The sequence below is a fragment of the Oncorhynchus nerka genome, unplaced genomic scaffold (genome assembly GCF_034236695.1).
Source record: "Oncorhynchus nerka isolate Pitt River unplaced genomic scaffold, Oner_Uvic_2.0 unplaced_scaffold_1507, whole genome shotgun sequence".
In the NCBI taxonomy this organism is placed as follows: domain Eukaryota; kingdom Metazoa; phylum Chordata; class Actinopteri; order Salmoniformes; family Salmonidae; genus Oncorhynchus; species Oncorhynchus nerka.
The window spans coordinates 70,489-94,688 of record NW_027039810.1 but is presented as its reverse complement, the minus strand read 5'-3'; the positions used below and the strand labels follow the sequence as shown (position 1 = coordinate 94,688).

The 24,200-nt window shown below is 43.6% G+C and overlaps 1 protein-coding gene across 1 annotated transcript in view; it reads left to right on the top strand.

The window, feature by feature from the left end:
- Positions 1-713: 713 nt before the first annotated feature.
- Positions 714-24,200, top strand: part of LOC115117155 (V-type proton ATPase subunit S1-like) — a 39,125-nt gene continuing 15,638 nt past the window's right edge. The window contains exons 1-5 of the mRNA XM_065015333.1: positions 714-1,027; positions 7,205-7,331; positions 7,452-7,720; positions 7,897-7,937; positions 21,227-21,312. Of these exons, the coding sequence (XP_064871405.1) occupies positions 897-1,027; positions 7,205-7,331; positions 7,452-7,720; positions 7,897-7,937; positions 21,227-21,312 (654 nt within the window). The 5' untranslated portion in view covers positions 714-896. The remainder of the gene's footprint in view (positions 1,028-7,204; positions 7,332-7,451; positions 7,721-7,896; positions 7,938-21,226; positions 21,313-24,200) is intronic.

Genomic DNA, 24,200 nt, shown 5'->3' with positions numbered 1-24,200 from the left:
TGTAAAATCTTTAGGTGTTACAGGGACCTTGTAAAGTGATAAGAATTCCTTTTAACTAAGTAAAAAACCCTCTGCATTTCCAGTTGGCTCACCAATAGGATATTATTTCGGAACCAATATTCTAAAAACAAAGAAATATTTTTATACAATATATCCCGATTATTCCATATATAATATCTGTGTGGAGAAAAATTGTGTTTATAAATTAAGGACCATGACAAGAAAACCTGCCGATGAAAAGCAGAACGTTTCACTGGAACTTTGTCAATATTATAATTGCAAACCAACATGAAGTTAAGGCCACCAAAAGTAGAGAAGACATGATGAGGAATACAATTCCAGATAGAAGTGGGTCTATTTGGGAATTGTTTTATCCAATTGATCTTAAAAGTATTAATGTAGTAAAGTCCAGAAAATTCAGCCCACCATACTCATAAGTGTTCATTACAACAGTTTTCCTAATGGGTACGGTTTCTTCACAGAAAGTTGAAAAGCATCTGGTCTATCTCCTTGCTTATTTTACCGTCAAGATATACAGATAGAGCGCCATATGTTAGTCTAGAGACACCTTCAGCCTTGGTTTTTAGGACTCTACCTTTTAAAGATAAGTCCCTCTGTAGCCATTGATATATTTTCTACAGGATTTTTTAATAAGCACCGCCGGTTCCGCGGTGCGCAGTCGTCACTAGTTACCACAAACACGACGTCATACATAAACCCCGCCTATTCCTAAAATGCGATGTAAACCCTAAATTGAGCCACACTGCTAGCCGTATGCCTAATATTAACCTTTAAATTAAGACAACAAAAAAAACATGTGATATAACCTATTTTTACTTTGTGTGTGTGATAACTAGTGACAACCAGTCCTCAGCGAGAACCTGGAGCATCTCAAGATGGCGGTCGAACGGAGGATGAGGATGATATCGGGTCGGGGTTGTGTGTCTGTGTTTCTGGCGGTGTTGTGCACCTTCTCCGTCGGGACCTGCGACGAACAGGTGCCGCTGATGCTATGGACGAGTGAAGGGTAAGAGCCGTGTGTGTGGTTTTGGTCTGGGGATGCCTTTGTAACCGTGCAAGCTGGTTGACATCTTGTCATTCATATTCCTAGCGGGGATCTTGTCCTATTTGCGCACTATCAAGCCACTTTATATTTAAGGCAATTCATCTGTGAAGCCACTAGCCAGTAAGGGAAATAAAAAATGTTACTCGACGTATCATTAAAAAAATAAAAATAAACATGAACAATATTTTCACATGACCCTCCCCTTGTACTGTAAGAAAAAATTGCACACCCTCTCCCCTCATAAAATAATGAATGCGACCACAAATAACAACCCTGTGTTTATAGACGTGGTTATCGACTTCACCACTTCAGCATGGTTTTATGGCACTGTCGATGCCACACTGTGTTATGGGCCAGAAGGTTGAGGACTCACCGACCACCACAAACCATTACACTACTATCATAGCCGGCTGCAAACAATTATCAGCTAGGGGGAAGTTATATTTTGATGCTATATTTATAATTTTATGTTAAATATATGCACATTTTCCACCAACACGTTTCTGTGCCGACGCACCACACACAACCAATAAGCATACCCAACCTGGTCTCAGAACATTTCGTATTACTCTTTAGGTATGTCCGAGACACTCCATATTAGTATGATATGTTACGTTTCGTATGGTATTTATTAATTTGTGGCTGTCCATCATCCATTTCGTATGATATGTTACGAATTCCAATTGGTTTTGGTTAACGTCAACTTGGTAACTAACATTAGCTAGGTCAGTGGTTAAGGTTAGAAGTTAGGTTAAAGGTTTAGGGGAAGGGTTAGTTAACATGCTAAGTAGTTGAAAAGTTACTAATTAGCAAAATTGCTAAAGTTGTCCATGATGAGATTTGAACACAACCTTTAGGTTGCTAGACATTCACATTATATCTGCATATTGCACCTTTAAATACATTTAAAAAAGTTAAATGACAAATATTTAGGCTATATTGAAGCTTTAGGTTTGAGGCTGAGGAATAGCCACTCGAATCAAAATGGAGGAAGAACACACGTTAGGAGCAATGGCCTTCAGAAAGTATTCACACCCCTTTACTTTTTCCACATTTTGTTGTGTTACAGCCTGAATGTATTACATTGCGATTTTGTTTCACTGGCTTACACACAATACTCTGTGTGCAATAATAGCATTTAACATTAATTTTGAATGACTACCTCATCTCTGTACCCCACACACACTATTATCTGTAAGATCCCTCAGTCAAGCAGTGCCTTTTTTTTTACCAGAAGGGCAACTATTGGTAAAAAGAAATTGGTAAAGTTATTAATTACACTTTGGATGGTGAATCAATAAACCCAGTTACAACAAAGATACAGGTGTCCTTCCTAACTCAGCTGCCGGAGAGGAAGGAAATGAGGCCAGGGGTGACTTTAAAACAGTTACAGAGTTTAATGGCTGTGATAGAAGAACTGAGGATCAACAACATTGTAGTTAACCCACAACACTATCCCAAATGACAGAGTGAAAATAAGGAAGGCCTGTACAGAATACAAATGTTCCAAAACGTGTCATATTTGCAAGAAGGCACTAAAGTAAAACTGCCAAACATGTGGCAAAGAAATGTACTTTTATGTTCTGAATACAAAGCATTACGTTTGGGGCAAACACAACACTTCACTGAATACCACTCTTCCAGTGTTTCCAGTAGGAAAAATGTGATGGCTGATATTTAACTGGCAACATTTTAATTTGCTGGACATTTGAGAAATATTTGTTTTATTAGAATGGCCCACAAAGAAAAAAGACTCATTCACAGCCTGCACTGGAATAGTGAATGGAGGTTAGGTGCAGTTACTTGTAATATGCCAGGTAGGCTACACTGTTTGTAAAGCTGATTCATTTGACATAATTGAGCAATAAATATAGCAGCAGGAGAAAGATTGCATCCTCTTTTAAATAGTGGCCAGTCAAAACTCTGTTTTCACACAGCATTACGCAATGACTGGGCTTATAAGAACACATGTTTCTCTAGGCTCTGTAAGCTATGGGCTCTCCAACCCTGTTCCAGGGGTCTTGTTTCTCTAGGCTCTGTAAGCTATGGGCTCTCCAACCCTGTTCCAGGGGTCTTGTTTCTCTAGGCTCTGTAAGCTATGGGCTCTCCAACCCTGTTCCAGGGGTCTTGTTTCTCTAGGCTCTGTAGGCTATGGGCTCTCCAACCCTGTTCCAGGGGTCTGGTTTCTGTAGGCTATGGGCTCTCCAACCCTGTTCCAGGGGTCTTGTTTCTCTAGGCTCTGTAGGCTATGGGCTCTCCAACCCTGTTCCAGGGGTCTGGTTTCTGTAGGCTATGGGCTCTCCAACCCTGTTCCAGGGGTCTTGGGCCTATAGACTATGTTTGGAGTTATTTGGGAAATTTAGTTGTGATATAAACCTAATCAAAACATATATAGGCCTACATGATTCATGATTTGAAAAGTAGAGAAAAATAGCCATGCGCTGTGCTTCATTCACATAATATCCATTCAGACTATTCTCAATTTAATCTTGTCTACATATATACATAAACTAAATAACATGTGAAATTAGTTTTGATTTAGAATGGGCCATTATCATGCACCTGTCGGAACGGATCAGAACAGATCTCATCAGTATGCACGTTAATTGCAATTGAAGGACGCTTTTCCTGTGGTTCATTTTCATGCCAGGTAGGCTACTCCTAAAGTGAAGCAATGTGCTTAATATTAGGAATGTCGCTCTTTCTAGAGCGCTGACTTGAGGATCACTGGCATCATGATTTCACCGGATATTTTTCAGAGTTCCCAGTAGTCTAACACCACAAGATGCAACAGCTCTCACGCTGTCTGATTTCCCACTCAACGGCGTTGTATCTGTATGCTGTATGTGTGTGATGAATAAGATGCATAATGAATGTACACATGGTTATCGAGTCAATTGTTGAAATGAAAACAAAGATTCACTAAAGTTGACGGGTTAACTGTCGAGTCTGGGAGAGGAAAGAGCAGTCGATTGACTGACAAGCATAAATTAAACCATTGTTCTCTCATAAAAAGGCTGCTGAGATAAAATTCAGATTTAAAAACATAACGTATCCTATTCTTCTCAGTTATGTCAGTCAGGGAAGAAGAGGAATTTGTACGCTTCAGCACATTACTTTGTTCCAAAATCTCTGTTCTTTGCTCCATTCATCTTTCCCTAGATCCTGACTCGTCTCCCAGTCCCTGTAAAACATCCCCGCAGCATGATGCTGCCACCACCATGCTTCACCGTAGGGATGGTGCCAGGTTTCCTCCAGACGTGACGCTTGGCATTCAGGCCAAAGAGTTCAATATTGGTTTCATCAGACCAGAGAATCTTGTTTCTCCTGGTCTGAAAGTCTTCAGGTGCCTTGATGTTCGTCTGATGAAACTGAGATTGAACTCTTGCACCGTATCTAAACTCTCCGTCGTGAGTCTCATACATTGAAAAAATAAAAACCGGGTCGCAGGTTGTCTAGCGGCTAAGAACATTGAGCCAGTAAACCAAAGATTGTTGGTTCAAATCACCAATCCAACTTGGTGAAAAATCTGATGTGCCCTTGAGCAAGGCACTTAACCCAAATTGCTTGTGTAAGTCACTCTGCTTAAGAGCGTCTGCTAAATGACAAAAATTCAAATTAAAAAATGAACACCACACTAACAAAAGGTTATATTCAGAATCAGGGGAGGATGGAGAACAATCAGCATCTTTATTTGTGTAATAATTTCAAATTATTATTTTATTTGAAATGTGTTGATTGTTCTCCATCCACCCCTGATACCATTTCCATTGTCATAGCTCAATAGCTATTGACGAGAGAGGACCGATTGGCACCAAAGGAGATGGCTGCCTTTAAAAAAAAAAAAAACGTTATTTGTAACTTATTTTGTACATAATGTTTCTGCCACCGTGTCTTGTGACCGAAAAGAGTTTCCAGGACAGCGATTACTCACCCCGTAATGGGGGAGTACTTTGTCTTTAACGAGTCGGATGGGAAGGATTTATTTCAGATGCCCGACAAGGCCCTTATCCCCGTCATTCGCAGGAGAAAGAGACTGAGGTATTGGGGATGAAGGTGCGGGTGCCTTGTAATGATCTGACGCTGAGAGCATCATCAACCTTCACCATCGGTCCTATTAGCCAGCGTACAATCAATCGATAATAAAATAGACAAACTATGATCACGTATGTCCTACCAACGGGGACATTAAGAACTGTCATTCACCGAGTCATGGCTGAACGACGACGTGAATAACATACAGCTGGCTGGTTTTAAGTGTTTTCTGTAGGATAGAACCGCGGCCTCTGGTAAGACAGGGGGGGGTGGTCTATGTATATTTGTAAACAACAGCTGGTGCACAAAATCTAACGAAGTCTCAAAGTTTTGCTCAACCGAGGTAGAGTATCTCATGATAAGCTGTAGACCACACACTATTTATCAAGAGTTTTCATCTGTATTTTCGTAGCTGTCTATATACCACTACAAACCGATGCTGGCACCAAGACTGCACTCAATGAGCTGTATTCCACCATAAGCAAACAGGAAAACACTCATCCTGAGGCGTGACTCCTAGTAGCTGGGGACTTTAATGCAGGGGAACTCATCCATTTTACCTAAATTCTACCAGCATGTTAAATGTGCAACCAGAGGGGGGAAAAACTCTAGATCACCTTTACGCCACACACAGAAAGACGTACTAAGCTTTCCCTCGCCCTCCATTTGGCAAATCTGACCATAATTCTATCTTCCTGCTTTCAAGCAAAAACTAAAGCAGGAAGCACCAGTGACTCTGTCAATAAGATAGTGAAGGAGATGCTAAGCTACAGGACTGTTTTTCTAACAGACTGGAATATGTTTTTGCTGCTATCGGACCAGGTCTCTCTTGGAAAAGAGAGATGAGAAAAAACCTGTATAAATAAAGGTGAATAAAAAAATTCCCGGATTCATCCAATGGCATTGAGGTTTACACCACATCAGAAACGGGCTACATCAATAAGTGCATCGATGACGTTGTCCCCGCATTGACTGTACGTACATACCCCAACCAGAAGCCATGGATTACAGGCATCATCCACACTGAGCTAAAGGATAAAGCTGATGCTTTCAGGGAGCGGGACTCTAACCCAGAAGCTTGCAAGAAATCCCGCTATGCCCTCTGACAAACCATCAAACAGGCAAAGCGTCAATACAGGACTAAGATTGAATCATACTACACCGGGTCCGACGCTCGTCGGATGTGGCAGGGCTCGCAAACTATTACAGGCTACAAAGTGAAGCACAGCCGCCAGCTGCCCAGTGATTGAGTCCACCAGACTAGCTACATTACTTCTATGCTCGCTTCGAGGCAAGTAACACTGAAACATGCATGAGAGCATCAGCTGTTCCGAACGACTGTGATCGCGCTCTCCGTAGCAGATGTGAGTAAGACCTTTAAAAAGGTCAACATTCACAAGGCCGCAAGGACGTGTACTCCGAGCATGCACTGACCAACTGGCAAGTATCTTCACTGACATTTTCAACCTCTCCCTGACTGAGTCTGTAATACCTACATGTTTCAAGCAGACCATCATTTGTATTTGACCTTTCACCAACGTCTACCACACCTGTTGTATTCGGCATTTCACCAAGGTCTACCACACCTGTTGTATTCGGCATTTCACCGTGAGGTCTACCACACCTGTTGTATTCGGCATTTCACCGTGAGGTCTACCACACCTGTTGTATTCGGCATTTCACCGTGAGGTCTACCACACCTGTTGTATTCGGTGCATGTGACAAACTTTAATTTGAATATCGAATATGAAACTAATTTGACCTCATTACCAACCGTATCCCTACCAGCTCTAAAAAGTAACATCAACAATACTTTCCTGTGGATTTTGTGTTTAAAATTTAGAGCTGAAGGACAAACCACACAGACAACCGGTAGAATAAGTTTAAATGTAAAAAAAAAAGTAAACATTCTGGATTGTAAGGAACATTTGCATGAGTTTCAGGCTGTATGTACCAATAAATGGTGTATTTAAGCCTGATTAATCAGACTAACCCTGACTAACCCAAGGGATACTTTTTACTTCGGAAATTCAACATTGGTTTACTCGTCAGGCATATCCTCTTAGTTTTTCCTGTTTTTCTGGCCCTCCTGAACAATGTCAGGTCTGGTCTGCCGTCCCAGGCTGTTCCTGCTGCTGGTCACATAGTGGGTGTCACTCAGCTGAGCTCATACCTGGAGACCGCCCTGGGGTCCGCCCCGCGCAACGTACTGCTCTTCCTGCAGGACAAGGTAATACACACACACACACTCTCGCAAACCTACCTTTGTATCCCATATATTAGTTAGCCTATGTCTTTTACTGTTTGTGTGACTCTCTCTCTCTTGCTCGCTCTCCTCTTTCTCCCCCAGATGAGCATTGAGGACTTCACCATGTACGGAGGGGCGTTTGGCAACAAGCAGGACAGTGCCTTCCCTAACCTTGAGGGGGCGCTCCTCTCCAGCCCTTCCCCATTGGTCCTGCCTGCCGTGGCCTGGCCAGCATCCAGTGCTGTGATCGGTCAACTCCAGGACCAATTAGACACCTCTCCTCTCTACATGGAACCAGAGACACTCAGCCAGCTACGACTCAACGCATCTACCCCCGCCCTGCTGGTCTTCAGACTACCCTACAGCACCGGGTACACACACACACACACACACGATTCTGCTTATCTCACTGGTCTGTTTTTTTATGTGTGTGTGTGATTTATACAGATATGGGTGTGGTTTATACAGATATGGGTGTGGTTTATACAGATATGGGTGTGGTTTATACAGATATGGGTGTGGTTTACCTGATTTTGGTTTCTAACAGATCTGATCTGATGTCTGCTAAGGAGGTTCTCAATGGAAATGGTGAGTGTTCTACCGTTTTACTGGTCTACTGTATTACCGGTCTACTGTATTACCGGTCTACTGTATTACCGGTCTACTGTATTACCGGTCTACTCTTACTGGTCTACTGTATTACTGGTCTACTGTATTACCGGTCTACTGTATTACCGGTCTACTGTATTACCGGTCTACTGTATTACCGGTCTGTTTTATGCGTCTACTGTTCTAGTTGTGTGTTCTACTGTATTACCGGTCTACTGTATTACCGGTCTACCGGTCTGTTTTATGCGTCTACTGTTCTAGTTGTGTGTTCTACTGTATTACCGGTCTACTGTATTACCGGTCTACCGTATTACCGGTCTACCTTTGACCGTATTACGGTCTACCGTATTACCGGTCTACTGTATTACCGGTCTACTGTATTACGGTCTACTGTATTACGGTCTACTCTTTACTGGTCTACTGTATTACCGGTCTACTGTATTACCGGTCTACTGTATTACCGGTCTGTTTTATGCGTCTACTGTTCTAGTTGTGTGTTCTACTGTATTACCGGTCTACTGTATTACCGGTCTACCGGTCTGTTTTATGAGTCTACTGTTCTAGTTGTGTGTTCTACTGTATTACCGGTCTACTGTATTACCGGTCTACCGTATTACCGGTCTACCGTATTACCGGTCTACCTTTTGACCGTATTACCGGTCTACCGTATTACCGGTCTACTGTATTACCGGTCTACCGTATTACCGGTCTACCTTTTGACCGTATTACCGGTCTACTGTATTACCGGTCTACCTTTTGACCGTATTACCGGTCTACTGTATTACCGGTCTACCGGTCTGTTTTATGCGTCTACTGTTCTAGTCGTGTGTTCTACTGTATTACCGGTCTACTGTATTACTGGTCTACCGTATTACCGGTCTACTGTATTACCGGTCTACTGTATTACCGGTCTACCGTATTACCGGTCTACTGTATTACCGGTCTACTGTATTACCGGTCTACCGTATTACCGGTCTACTGTATTACCGGTCTACCTTTTGACTGTATTACCGGTCTACTGTATTACCGGTCTACTGTATTACCGGTCTACCGTATTACCGGTCTACCTTTTGACCGTATTACCGGTCTACTGTATTACCGGTCTACTGTATTACCGGTCTACTGTATTACCGGTCTACCGGTCTGTTTTATGCGTCTACTGTTCTAGTCGTGTGTTCTACTGTATTACCGGTCTACTGTATTACCGGTCTACTGTATTACCAGTCTACTGTATTACCGGTCTACCGGTCTGTTTTATGCGTCTACTGTTCTAGTCGTGTGGTCTACTGTATTACCGGTCTACTGTATTACCGGTCTACTGTATTACCGGTCTACTGTATTACCGGTCTACTGTATTACCGGTCTACTGTATTACCGGTCTACCGGTCTACTGTATTACTGGTCTACCGGTCTGTTTTATGCGTCTACTGTTCTAGTTGTGTGTTCTACTGTATTACTGGTCTACTGTATTACTGGTCTACTGTATTACCGGTCTACTGTATTACCGGTCTACTGTATTACCGGTCTACTGTATTACTGGTCTACTGTATTACAGGTCTACCGGTCTGTTTTATGCGTCTACTGTTCTAGTTGTGTGTTCTACTGTATTACCGGTCTACCGGTCTGTTTTATTACTGTTCTAGTTGTGTGTTCTACTGTATTACCGGTCTACTGTATTACCGGTCTACCGGTCTGTTTTATGCGTCTACTGTTCTAGTTGTGTGTTCTACTGTATTACCGGTCTACTGTATTACCGGTCTACCGGTCTGTTTTATGCGTCTACTGTTCTAGTTGTGTGTTCTACTGTATTACCGGTCTACTGTATTACCGGGTCTACTGTAATCCCGGTCTACTGTATTACCGGTCTACTGTATTACCGGTCTACTGTATTACCAGTCTACTGTATTACCAGTCTACTGTATTACCAGTCTACTGTATTACCGGTCTACTGTATTACCGGTCTACTGTATTACCGGTCTACCGGTCTGTTTTATGCGTCTACTGTTCTAGTTGTGTGTTCTACTGTAATACCGGTCTACTGTATTACCGGTCTACTCTATTACTGGTCTACTGTATTACCGGTCTACTGTATTACTGGTCTACTGTATTACCGGTCTACTGTATTACCGGTCTACTGTATTACCGGTCTGTTTTATGCGTCTACTGTTCTAGTTGTGTGGTCTACTGTATTACCGGTCTACTGTATTACCGGTCTACTGTATTACCAGTCTACTGTATTACCGGTCTACTGTATTACCGGTCTACCTTATTACCGGTCTACCGGTCTGTTTTATGTGTCTACTGTTCTAGTCGTGTTCTACTGTATTACCGGTCTACTGTATTACCAGTCTACTGTATTACCGGTCTACCGGTCTGTTTTATGCGTCTACTGTTCTAGTTGTGTGTTCTACTGTATTACCGGTCTACTGTATTACCGGTCTACTGTATTACCGGTCTACCGGTCTGTTTTATGCGTCTACTGTTCTAGTTGTGTGTTCTACTGTATTACCAGTCTACTGTATTACCAGTCTACTGTATTACCGGTCTACCGGTCTGTTTTATGCGTCTACTGTTCTAGTTGTGTGGTCTACTGTATTACCAGTCTACTGTATTACCGGTCTACTGTATTACCGGTCTACTGTATTACCGGTCTACTGTATTACCGGTCTGTTTTATGCGTCTACTGTTCTAGTTGTGTGTTCTACTGTATTACCGGTCTACTGTATTACCGGTCTACCGGTCTGTTTTATGCGTCTACTGTTCTAGTTGTGTGTTCTACTGTATTACCGGTCTACTGTATTACCGGTCTACCGTATTACCGGTCTACCTTTTGACCGTATTACCGGTCTACCGTATTACCGGTCTACTGTATTACCGGTCTACTGTATTACCGGTCTACTGTATTACCGGTCTACTCTTACTGGTCTACTCTTACTGGTCTACTGTATTACTGGTCTACTGTATTACCGGTCTACTGTATTACCGGTCTACTGTATTACCGGTCTACTGTATTACCGGTCTACTGTATTACCGGTCTGTTTTATGCGTCTACTGTTCTAGTTGTGTGTTCTACTGTATTACCGGTCTACTGTATTACCGGTCTACTGTATTACCGGTCTACCGGTCTGTTTTATGCGTCTACTGTTCTAGTTGTGTGTTCTACTGTATTACCGGTCTACTGTATTACCGGTCTACTGTATTACCGGTCTACTGTATTACCGGTCTGTTTTATGCGTCTACTGTTCTAGTTGTGTGTTCTACTGTATTACCGGTCTACTGTATTACTCTACCGGTCTGTTTTATGCGTCTACTGTTCTAGTTGTGTGTTCTACTGTATTACCGGTCTACTGTATTACCGGTCTACCGTATTACGGTCTACCTTTTGACCGTATTACCGGTCTACCGTATTACCGGTCTACTGTATTACCGGTCTACTGTATTACCGGTCTACTCTTACTGGTCTACTGTATTACTGGTCTACTGTATTACCGGTCTACTGTATTACCGGTCTACTGTATTACCGGTCTACTGTATTACCGGTCTGTTTTATGCGTCTACTGTTCTAGTTGTGTGTTCTACTGTATTACCGGTCTACTGTATTACGGTCTACCGGTCTGTTTTATGAGTCTACTGTTCTAGTTGTGTGTTCTACTGTATTACCGGTCTACTGTATTACCGGTCTACCGTATTACTGGTCTACCGTATTACGGTCTACCTTTTGACCGTATTGCGGTCTACCGTATTACCGGTCTACCTTTGACCGTATTACCGGTCTACTGTATTACCGGTCTACTGTATTACCGTCTACCTTTGACCGTATTACCGGTCTACTGTATTACCGGTCTACCGGTCTGTTTTATGCGTCTACTGTTCTAGTTGTGTGTTCTACTGTATTACCGGTCTACCGGTCTGTTTTATGCGTCTACTGTTCTAGTTGTGTGTTCTACTGTATTACCGGTCTACTGTATTACCGGTCTACAGATACCGGTCTACCGTATTACGGTCTACCTTTTGACCGTATTACCGGTCTACTGTATTACCGGTCTACTGTATTACCGGTCTACCTTTTGACTGTATTACCGGTCTACCGTATTACCGGTCTACTGTATTACCGGTCTACTGTATTACCGGTCTACCTTTTGACTGTATTACCGGTCTACCGTATTACCGGTCTACCTTTTGACCGTATTACCGGTCTACTGTATTACCGGTCTACCTTTTGACTGTATTACCGGTCTACTGTATTACTGGTCTACCGTATTACCGGTCTACTGTATTACCGGTCTACTGTATTACTGGTCTACCGTATTACCGGTCTACTGTATTACCGGTCTACTGTATTACCGGTCTACCGGTCTACTGTATTACCGGTGTACTGTATTACCGGTCTACCGTATAACCGGTCTACTGTATTACCGGTCTACTGTATTACCGGTCTACCGTATTACCGGTCTACCTTTGACCGTATTACCGGTCTACTGTATACGGTCTACTGTATTACCGGTCTACTGTATTACTGGTCTACTGTATTACGGTCTACCGTATTACCGTCTACCGTATACCGGTCTACTGTATTACCGGTCTACTGTATTACCGGTTACCGTATACGGTCTACCTTTTGACCGTATTACCGGTCTACTGTATTACCGGTCTACCTTTTGACCGTATTACCGGTCTACTGTATTACCGGTCTACCGGTCTGTTTTATGCGTCTACTGTTCTAGTCGTGTGTTCTACTGTATTACCGGTCTACTGTATTACTGGTCTACCGTATTACCGGTCTACTGTATTACCGGTCTACTGTATTACCGGTCTACCGTATTACCGGTCTACTGTATTACCGGTCTACTGTATTACCGGTCTACTGTATTACCGGTCTACCGTATTACCGGTCTACTGTATTACCGGTCTACCTTTTGACTGTATTACCGGTCTACTGTATTACCGGTCTACTGTATTACCGGTCTACCGTATTACCGGTCTACCTTTTGACCGTGTTACCGGTCTACTGTATTACCGGTCTACTGTATTACCGGTCTACTGTATTACCGGTCTACCGGTCTGTTTTATGCGTCTACTGTTCTAGTCGTGTGTTCTACTGTATTACCGGTCTACTGTATTACCGGTCTACTGTATTACCAGTCTACTGTATTACCGGTCTACCGGTCTGTTTTATGCGTCTACTGTTCTAGTCGTGTGTTCTACTGTATTACCGGTCTACTGTATTACCGGTCTACTGTATTACTGGTCTACTGTATTACCGGTCTACTGTATTACCGGTCTACTGTATTACCGGTCTACTGTATTACCGGTCTACCGGTCTACTGTATTACTGGTCTACCGGTCTGTTTTATGCGTCTACTGTTCTAGTTGTGTGTTCTACTGTATTACTGGTCTACTGTATTACCGGTCTACTGTATTACCGGTCTACTGTATTACCGGTCTACTGTATTACTGGTCTACTGTATTACCGGTCTACCGGTCTGTTTTATGCGTCTACTGTTCTAGTTGTGTGTTCTACTGTATTACCGGTCTACCGGTCTGTTTTATGCGTCTACTGTTCTAGTTGTGTGTTCTACTGTATTACCGGTCTACTGTATTACCGGTCTACCGGTCTGTTTTATGCGTCTACTGTTCTAGTTGTGTGTTCTACTGTATTACCGGTCTACTGTATTACCGGTCTACCGGTCTGTTTTATGCGTCTACTGTTCTAGTTGTGTGTTCTACCGGTCTACTGTATTACCGGTCTACTGTATTACCGGTCTACCGGTCTGTTTTATGCGTCTACTGTTCTAGTTGTGTGTTCTACTGTATTACCGGTCTACTGTATTACCGGTCTACCGGTCTGTTTTATGCTTCTACTGTTCTAGTCGTGTGTTCTACTGTATTACCGGTCTACTGTATTACCGGTCTACTGTATTACCGGTCTACCGGTCTGTTTTATGCGTCTACTGTTCTAGTTGTGTGTTCTACTGAAATACCGGTCTACTGTATTACCGGTCTACTGTATTACCAGTCTACTGTATTACCAGTCTACTGTATTACCAGTCTACTGTATTACCGGTCTACTGTATTACCGGTCTACTGTATTACCGGTCTACCGGTCTGTTTTATGCGTCTACTGTTCTAGTTGTGTGTTCTACTGTAATACCGGTCTACTGTATTACCGGTCTACTCTATTACTGGTCTACTATATTACCGGTCTACTGTATTACTGGTCTACTGTATTACTGGTCTACTGTATTACCGGTCTACTGTATTACCGGTCTACTGTATTACCGGTCTGTTTTATGCGTCTACTGTTCTAGTTGTGTGGTCTACTGTATTACCGGTCTACTGTATTACCGGTCTACTGTATTACCGGTCTACTGTATTACCGGTCTACCTTATTACCGGTCTACCGGTCTGTTTTATGTGTCTACTGTTCTAGTCGTGTTCTACTGTATTACCGGTCTACTGTATTACCAGTCTACTGTATTACCGGTCTACCGGTCTGTTTTATGCGTCTACTGTTCTAGTTGTGTGTTCTACTGTATTACCGGTCTACTGTATTACCGGTCTACCGGTCTGTTTTATGCGTCTACTGTTCTAGTTGTGTGTTCTACTGTATTACCAGTCTACTGTATTACCAGTCTACTGTATTACCGGTCTACTGTATTACCGGTCTACTGTATTACCGGTCTGTTTTATACGTCTACTGTTCTAGTTGTGTGTTCTACTGTATTACCGGTCTACTGTATTACCGGACTACCGGTCTGTTTTATGCGTCTACTGTTCTAGTTGTGTGTTCTACTGTATTACCGGTCTACTGTATTACCGGTCTACCGTTACCGGTCTACCTTTGACCGTATTACCGGTCCCAAATTACCGTCTACTGTATTACTGGTCTACTGTATTACCCGGTCTACTGTATTACCGGTCTACTGTATTACCGGTCTACTGTATTACCGGTCTGTTTTATGCGTCTACTGTTCTAGTTGTGTGTTCTACTGTATTACCGGTCTACTGTATTACCGGTCTACTGTATTACCGGTCTACCGGTCTGTTTTATGCGTCTACTGTTCTAGTTGTGTGTTCTACTGTATTACCGGTCTACTGTATTACAACCGTCTGTTTTATGCTTCTACTGTTCTAGTCGTGTGTTCTACTGTATTACCGGTCTACTGTATTACCGGTCTACTGTATTACCGGTCTACCGTCTGTTTTATGCGTCTACTGTTCTAGTTGTGTGTTCTACTGAAATACCGGTCTACTGTATTACCGGTCTACTGTATTACCAGTCTACTGTATTACCAGTCTACTGTATTACCAGTCTACTGTATTACCGGTCTACTGTATTACCGGTTACTGTATTACGGTCTACCGGTCTGTTTTATGCGTCTACTGTTCTAGTTGTGTGTTCTACTGTAATACCGGTCTACTGTATTACCGGTCTACTCTATTACTGGTCTACTATATTACCGGTCTACTGTATTACTGGTCTACTGTATTACTGGTCTACTGTATTACCCTACTGTATTACCGTCTACTGTATTACCGGTCTGTTTTATGCGTCTACTGTTCTAGTTGTGTGGTCTACTGTATTACCGGTCTACTGTATTGCTCTACTGTATTACCGGTCTACCTTATTACCGGTCTACCGGTCTGTTTTATGTGTCTACTGTTCTAGTCGTGTTCTACTGTATTACCGGTCTACTGTATTACCAGTCTACTGTATTACCGGTCTACCGGTCTGTTTTATGCGTCTACTGTTCTAGTTGTGTGTTCTACTGTATTACCGGTCTACTGTATTACCGGTCTACCGGTCTGTTTTATCGTCTACTGTTCTAGTTGTGTGTTCTACTGTATTACCAGTCTACTGTATTACCAGTCTACTGTATTACCGGTCTACTGTATTACTCTACTGTATTACCGGTCTGTTTTATCGTCTACTGTTCTAGTTGTGTGTTCTACTGTATTACCGGTCTACTGTATTACTCTGTTTTATGCGTCTACTGTTCTAGTTGTGTGTTCTACTGTATCTCTACTGTATTACTCTACCGTATACCTACCTTTGACCGATACCGGTCTCCGTCATTACAATGTCTACTGTATTACTGGTCTACTGTATTACCGTCTACTGTATTACCGGTCTACTGTATTACGGTCTACTGTATTACCGGTCTACTGTATTACCGGTCTGTTTTATCGTCTACTGTTCTAGTTGTGTGTTCTACTGTATTACCGGTCTACTGTATTACCGGTCTACTGTATTACCGGTCTACCGGTCTGTTTTATGCGTCTACTGTTCTAGTTGTGTGTTCTACTGTATTACCGGTCTACTGTATTACCTCTACTGTATTACCGGTCTACTGTATTACCGGTCTGTTTTATCTCTACTGTTCTAGTTGTGTGTTCTACTGTGGTCTACTGTATTACCGGTCTACCGTATTACGTCTACCTTTTGACCGTATTACGGTCTACTGTCTCTACTGTATTACCGGTCTACTGTATTACCGGTCTCATCACTGGTCTACTGTATTACTGGTCTACTGTATTACCGTCTACTGTATTACCGTCTACTGTATTACCGGTCTACTGTATTACCGGTCTACTGTATTACCCGGTCTGTTTTATCGTCTACTGTTCTAGTTGTGTGTTCTACTGTATTACCGGTCTACTGTATTACCGGTCTACCGGTCTGTTTTATGAGTCTACTGTTCTAGTTGTGTGTTCTACTGTATTACCGGTCTACTGTATTACTCTGTCTCTACCGATACCGGTCTACCTTTTGACCGTATTACCGTCATCATCTCTCCTTTGACCGATTCTCTACTGTCTCTACTGTGTTACGGTCTACTGTATTACCGGTCTACCGGTCTGTTTTATCGTCTACTGTTCTAGTTGTGTGTTCTACTGTATTACGGTCTACTGTATTACCAGTCTACTGTATTACCGGTCTACCGGTCTGTTTTATGCGTCTACTGTTCTAGTTGTGTGTTCTACTGTATTACCGTCTACTGTATTACACCTCCGTCTGTTTTATGCGTCTACTGTTCTAGTTGTGTGTTCTACTGTATTACCAGTCTACTGTATTACCAGTCTACTGTATTACCGGTCTACTGTATTACCGGTCTACTGTATTACCGTCTGTTTTATACGTCTACTGTTCTAGTTGTGTGTTCTACTGTATTACCGGTCTACTGTATTACCGGACTACCGGTCTGTTTTATGCGTCTACTGTTCTAGTTGTGTGTTCTACTGTCCGGTCTACTGTATTACTCGGTCTACCGTGTCTACCTTTGACCGTATTACCGGTCTACCGTATTACCGGTCTACTGTATTACTGGTCTACTGTATTACCGGTCTACTGTATTACCGGTCTACTGTATTACCGGTCTACTGTATTACCTGGTCTACTGTATTACCGGTCTGTTTTATGCGTCTACTGTTCTAGTTGTGTGTTCTACTGTATTACCGGTCTACTGTATTACCGGTCTACTGTATTACCGGTCTACCGGTCTGTTTTATCGTCTACTGTTCTAGTTGTGTGTTCTACTGTATTACCGGTCTACTGTATTACCGTCTCTGTATTCTACTGTTCGGTCTACTGTATTACCGGTCTGTTTTATTGCGTCTACTGTTCTAGTTGTGTGTTCTACTGTATTACCGGTCTACTGTATTACCGGTCTACCGGTCTGTTTTATGCTGCGTCTACTGTGTGTCTACTGTATTACTGGTCTCTACTGTTCCGGTCTACTGTATTACCGGTCTACTGTTTGACCGGTCTACTTACCGGTCTACTGTATTACGGTCTGTTTTGTCATTACCGGTCTGTATTACCGTCTGGTCTACTGTTTACTGGTCTACTGTATTACACCGGTCTACTGTATTACCGGTCTACTGTATTACCTTTTGACTACTGTATTACCGGTCTACTGTATTACCGGTCTACTAGTTGTGTGTCTACTGTATTACCGGTCTACTGTATTACCGGTCTACCGGTCTGTTTTATGAGTCTACTGTTCTAGTTGTGTGTTCTACTGTATTACCGGGTCTACTGTTTTATCGTCTACTGTTCTCAGATCTGTTGATACCGGTCTACTGTATTACCGGTCTACTGTATTACCGGTCTACTATGACCCGTATTACCGGTCTACCGTATTACCGGTCTCTACCTTTTGACCTTTTGACCGGGTCTACTGTATTACCGGTCTACTGTATTGTGTGTTCTACTGGTCTACCTTTTGACTGTATTACCGGTCTACTCTGTCTACCTTTTGACCGTATTACCGGTCTACTGTATTACCGGTCTACTGTATTACCGGTCTACCTTTTGACTGTATTACCGGTCTACCGTATTACCGGTCTACTGTATTACCGGTCTACTGTATTACCGGTCTACCTTTTGACTGTATTACCGGTCTACTGTATTACCGGTCTACCTTTTGACCGTATTACCGGTCTACCTTTTTGACCGTATTACCGGTCTACTGTATTACCGGTCTACCTTTTTTGACTGTATTACCGGTCTACTGTATTACCGGTCTACTGTATTACTGGTCTACCGTATTACCGTCTACTGTATTACCGGTCTACTGTATTACCGGTCTACCTTTTGACTGTATTACGGTCTACTGTATTACCGGTCTACTGTATTACTGGTCTACCGTATTACCGGTCTACTGTATTACCGGTCTACTGTATACCGGTCTACCTTTGGTCTACCGGTCTACTGTATTACCGGTCTACTGTATTACCGGTGTACTGTATTACCGGTCTACTGTATTACCGTATTACGGTCTACTGTATTACCGGTCTACTGTATTACCGGTCTACCGTATTACCGGTCTACCTTTTGACCGTATTACCAGCCTACTGTATTACCAGTCTACTGTATTACCGGTCTACTGTATTACCTTTTGACTGTATTACCGGTCTACCGTATTACCGGTCTACTGTATTACCGGTCTACTGTATTACCGGTCTACCTTTTGACTGTATTACCGGTCTACCGTATTACCGGTCTACCTTTTGACCGTATTACCGGTCTACCGTATTACCGGTCTACTGTATTACCGGTCTACTGTATTACCGGTCTACTGTATTACCGGTCTACTGTATTACTGGTCTACTGTATTACCGGTCTACTGTATTACCGGTCTACTGTATTACCGGTCTACTGTATTACCGGTCTACTGTATTACCGGTCTGTTTTATGCGTCTACTGTTCTAGTTGTGTGTTCTACTGTATTACCGGTCTACTGTATTACCGGTCTACCGGTCTGTTTTATGAGTCTACTGTTCTAGTTGTGTGTTCTACTGTATTACCGGTCTACTGTATTACCGGTCTACCGTATTACCGGTCTACCGTATTACCGGTCTACCTTTTGACCGTATTACCGGTCTACCGTATTACCGGTCTACCTTTTGACCGTATTACCGGTCTACTGTATTACCGGTCTACTGTATTACCGGTCTACCTTTTGACCGTATTACCGGTCTACTGTATTACCGGTCTACCGGTCTGTTTTATGCGTCTACTGTTCTAGTTGTGTGTTCTACTGTATTACCGGTCTACCGGTCTGTTTTATGCGTCTACTGTTCTAGTTGTGTGTTCTACTGTATTACCGGTCTACTGTATTACCGGTCTACTGTATTACCGGTCTACCGTATTACCGGTCTACCGTATTACCGGTCTACCTTTTGACCGTATTACCGGTCTACTGTATTACCGGTCTACTGTATTACCGGTCTACCTTTTGACTGTATTACCGGTCTACCGTATTACCGGTCTACCTTTTGACTGTATTACCGGTCTACTGTATTACCGGTCTACTGTATTACCGGTCTACCTTTTGACTGTATTACCGGTCTACCGTATTACCGGTCTACCTTTTGACCGTATTACCGGTCTACTGTATTACCGGTCTACTGTATTACCGGTCTACCTTTTGACTGTATTACCGGTCTACCGTATTACCGGTCTACTGTATTACCGGTCTACTGTATTACCGGTCTACCTTTTGACTGTATTACCGGTCTACCGTATTACCGGTCTACCTTTTGACCGTATTACCGGTCTACCTTTTGACCGTATTACCGGTCTACTGTATTACCGGTCTACCTTTTGACTGTATTACCGGTCTACTGTATTACCGGTCTACTGTATTACTGGTCTACCGTATTACCGGTCTACTGTATTACCGGTCTACTGTATTACCGGTCTACCTTTTGACTGTATTACCGGTCTACTGTATTACCGGTCTACTGTATTACTGGTCTACCGTATTACCGGTCTACTGTATTACCGGTCTACTGTATTACCGGTCTACCGGTCTACTGTATTACCGGTCTACTGTATTACCGGTGTACTGTATTACCGGTCTACCGTATTACCGTATTACCGGTCTACTGTATTACCGGTCTACCGTATTACCGGTCTACCTTTTGACCGTATTACCAGCCTACTGTATTACCAGTCTACTGTATTACCGGTCTACTGTATTACCTTTTGACTGTATTACCGGTCTACCGTATTACCGGTCTACTGTATTACCGGTCTACTGTATTACCGGTCTACCTTTTGACTGTATTACCGGTCTACCGTATTACCGGTCTACCTTTTGACCGTATTACCGGTCTACTGTATTACCGGTCTACCTTTTGACCGTATTACCGGTCTACTGTATTACCGGTCTACCTTTTGACTGTATTACCGGTCTACTGTATTACCGGTCTACTGTATTACTGGTCTACCGTATTACCGGTCTACTGTATTACCGGTCTACTGTATTACCGGTCTACCTTTTGACTGTATTACCGGTCTACTGTATTACCGGTCTACTGTATTACTGGTCTACCGTATTACCGGTCTACTGTATTACCGGTCTACTGTATTACCGGTCTACCGGTCTACTGTATTACCGGTCTACTGTATTACCGGTGTACTGTATTACCGGTCTACCGTATTACCGTATTACCGGTCTACTGTATTACCGGTCTACTGTATTACCGGTCTACCGTATTACCGGTCTACCTTTTGACCGTATTACCAGCCTACTGTATTACCAGTCTACTGTATTACCGGTCTACTGTATTACCGGTCTGTTTTATGCGTCTACTGTTCTAGTTGTGTGTTCTACTGTATTACCGGTCTGTTTTATGCGTCTACTGTTCTAGTTGTGTGTTCTACTGTATGTTGCTCTGCTGGGACAAACATCACCTGCATGTTCCTTATTACAGTATGCAGCAGATTGCTGAAGACTAACTTGGTGTCTGTGTGTTAGATGAGGTGATTGGACAGGTGATGAGCATTATGAAGAGCCAGTCTGTCCCCTACACTGCCGTCTACACTGCAATGAGACCCTCACGGGTAAGTGTGTGTTTATCCATGTCTGTGTGTTTATCCATGTCTGTGTGTTTATCCATGTCTGTGTGTTTATTCATGTCTGTGTGTTTATCCATGTCTGTGTTTTTATCCATGTCTGTGTGTTTATTTGTTTGTCATATACAAGGAAAGAGTTTACATTTATTCAACTTTCTAACTCTAAATCTGTCTGAGGTACAGGACCAGTCAAAAGTTTGGACACATCTACTCATTCAAGGGTTTTCTACATTGTAGAATAATAGTGAAGACATCAAAACTATGGAATCATGTAGTAACCAAAAAAGTGTTCAACATATCTAAATATATTTTATATTTGAGATTCTTCAAAGTAGCCATCCTTTGCCTATCCATCCAGAGCCCTCCGTCTGTCTCTGATGTGTGGTTACCACCTCTCTCTGTCTCCCTAGGAGGTGTCATCATCTCTCTCTCTGTGTCTCTGTGTGGTTACCACCTCTCTCTGTCTCCCTAGGAGGTGTCATCATCTCTGTCTCTGATGTGTGGTTACCATCTCTCTCTGTCTCCCTAGGAGGTGTCATCTCTCTCTCTGATGTGTGGTTACCACCTCTCTCTGTCTCCCTAGGAGGTGTCATCATCTCTCTCTCTCTGTGTGGTTACCACCTCTCTCTGTCTCCCTAGGAGGTGTCATCATCTCTCTCTCTGTGTCTCTGTGTGGTTACCACCTCTCTGTCTCCCTAGGAGGTGTCATCATCTCTCTCTCTGTCTCTGTGTGGTTACCACCTCTCTCTGTCTCCCTAGGAGGTGTCATCATCTCTGTCTCTGATGTGTGGTTACCACCTCTCTCTGTCTCCCTAGGAGGTGTCATCATCTCTCTCTCTGTGTCTCTGTGTGGTTACCACCTCTCTCTGTCTCCCTAGGAGGTGTCATCATCTCTGTCTCTGATGTGTGGTTACCACCTCTCTCTGTCTCCCTAGGAGGTGTCATCTCTGTCTCTGTGTGGTTACCACCTCTCTCTGTCTCCCTAGGAGGTGTCATCATCTCTCTCTCTGTCTCTGTGTGGTTACCACCTCTCTCTGTCTCCCTAGGAGGTGTCATCATCTCTCTCTCTGATGTGTGGTTACCACCTCTGTCTCCCTAGGAGGTGTCATCATCTCTCTGTCTCCCTAGGAGGTGTCATCATCTCTCTGTCTCTGTGTGGTTACCACCTCTCTCTGTCTCCCTAGGAGGTGTCATCATCTCTCTCTCTGATGTGTGGTTACCACCTCTCTCTGTCTCCCTATGAGGTGTCGTCATCTCTCTCTGTCTCTGTGTGGTTACCACCTCTCTCTGTCTCCCTAGGAGGTGTCATCATCTCTGTCTCTGATGTGTGGTTACCACCTCTCTCTGTCTCCCTAGGAGGTGTCATCTCTCTCTCTGATGTATGGTTACCACCTCTCTCTGTCTCCCTAGGTGTCATCATCTCTGTCTCTGTGTGGTTACCACCTCTCTGTCTCCCTAGGAGGTGTCATCATCTCTGTCTCTGTGTGGTTACCACCTCTCTCTGTCTCTGTGTGGTTACCACCTCTCTCTGTCTCCCTAGGAGGTGTCATCATCTCTCTCTCTGTGTCTGTGTGGTTACCACCTCGCTCTGTCTCCCTAGGAGGTGTCATCATCTCTCTCTGTCTCTGTGTGGTTACCACCTCTCTCTGTCTCCCTAGGAGGTGTCATCTCTCTCTGTCTCCCTAGGAGGTGTCATCTCTCTCTGTCTCCCTAGGAGGTGTCATCATCTCTCTGTGTCTCTGTGTGGTTACCACCTCTCTCTGTGTCCCTAGGAGGTGTCATCATCTCTCTCTGTGTCTCTGTGTGGTTACCACCTCTCTCTGTCTCCCTAGGAGGTGTCATCTCTCTGTCTCTGATGTGTGGTTACCACCTCTCTCTGTCTCCCTAGGAGGTGTCATCATCTCTGTCTCTGTGTGGTTACCACCTCTCTCTGTCTCCCTAGGAGGTGTCATCTCTCTCTGTCTCCCTAGGAGGTGTCATCATCTCTCTCTCTGTGTCTCTGTGTGGTTACCACCTCTCTCTGTCTCCCAAGGAGGTGTCATCATCTCTCTCTCTGATGTGTGGTTACCACCTCTCTCTGTCTCCCTAGGAGGTGTCATCATCTCTCTCTGATGTGTGGTTACCACCTCTCTCTGTCTCCCTAGGAGGTGTCATCATCTCTCTCTCTCTGTCTCTGTGTGGTTACCACCTCTCTCGGTCTCCCTAGGAGGTGTCATCATCTCTCTCTGTCTCTGATGTGTGGTTACCACCTCTCTCTGTCTCCCTAGGAGGTGTCATCTCTCTCTCTGATGTGTGGTTACCACCTCTCTCTGTCTCCCTAGGAGGTGTCATCATCTCTCTCTCTCTGTGTGGTTACCACCTCTCTCTGTCTCCTAGGAGGTGTCATCATCTCTCTCTCTGTCTCTGATGTGTGGTTACCACCTCTCTCTGTCTCCCTAGGAGGTGTCATCATCTCTCTCTCTGTCTCTGTGTGGTTACCACCTCTCTGTCTCCCTAGGAGGTGTCATCATCTCTGTCTCTGTGTGGTTACCACCTCTCTCTGTCTCCCTAGGAGGTGTCATCATCTCTGTCTCTGTGTGGTTACCACCTCTCTCTGTCTCCCTAGGAGGTGTCGTCATCTCTCTCTGTCTCTGTGTGGTTACCATCTCTCTCTGTCTCCCTAGGAGGTGTCATCATCTCTCTCTCTGTGTCTCTGTGTGGTTACCATCTCTCTCTGTCTCCCTAGGAGGTGTCATCATCTCTGTCTCTGTGTGGTTACCACCTCTCTCTGTCTCCCTAGGAGGTGTCATCATCTCTGTCTCTGTGTCTCTGTGTGGTTACCACCTCTCTCTGTCTCCCTAGGAGGTGTCATCATCTCTGTCTCTGATGTGTGGTTA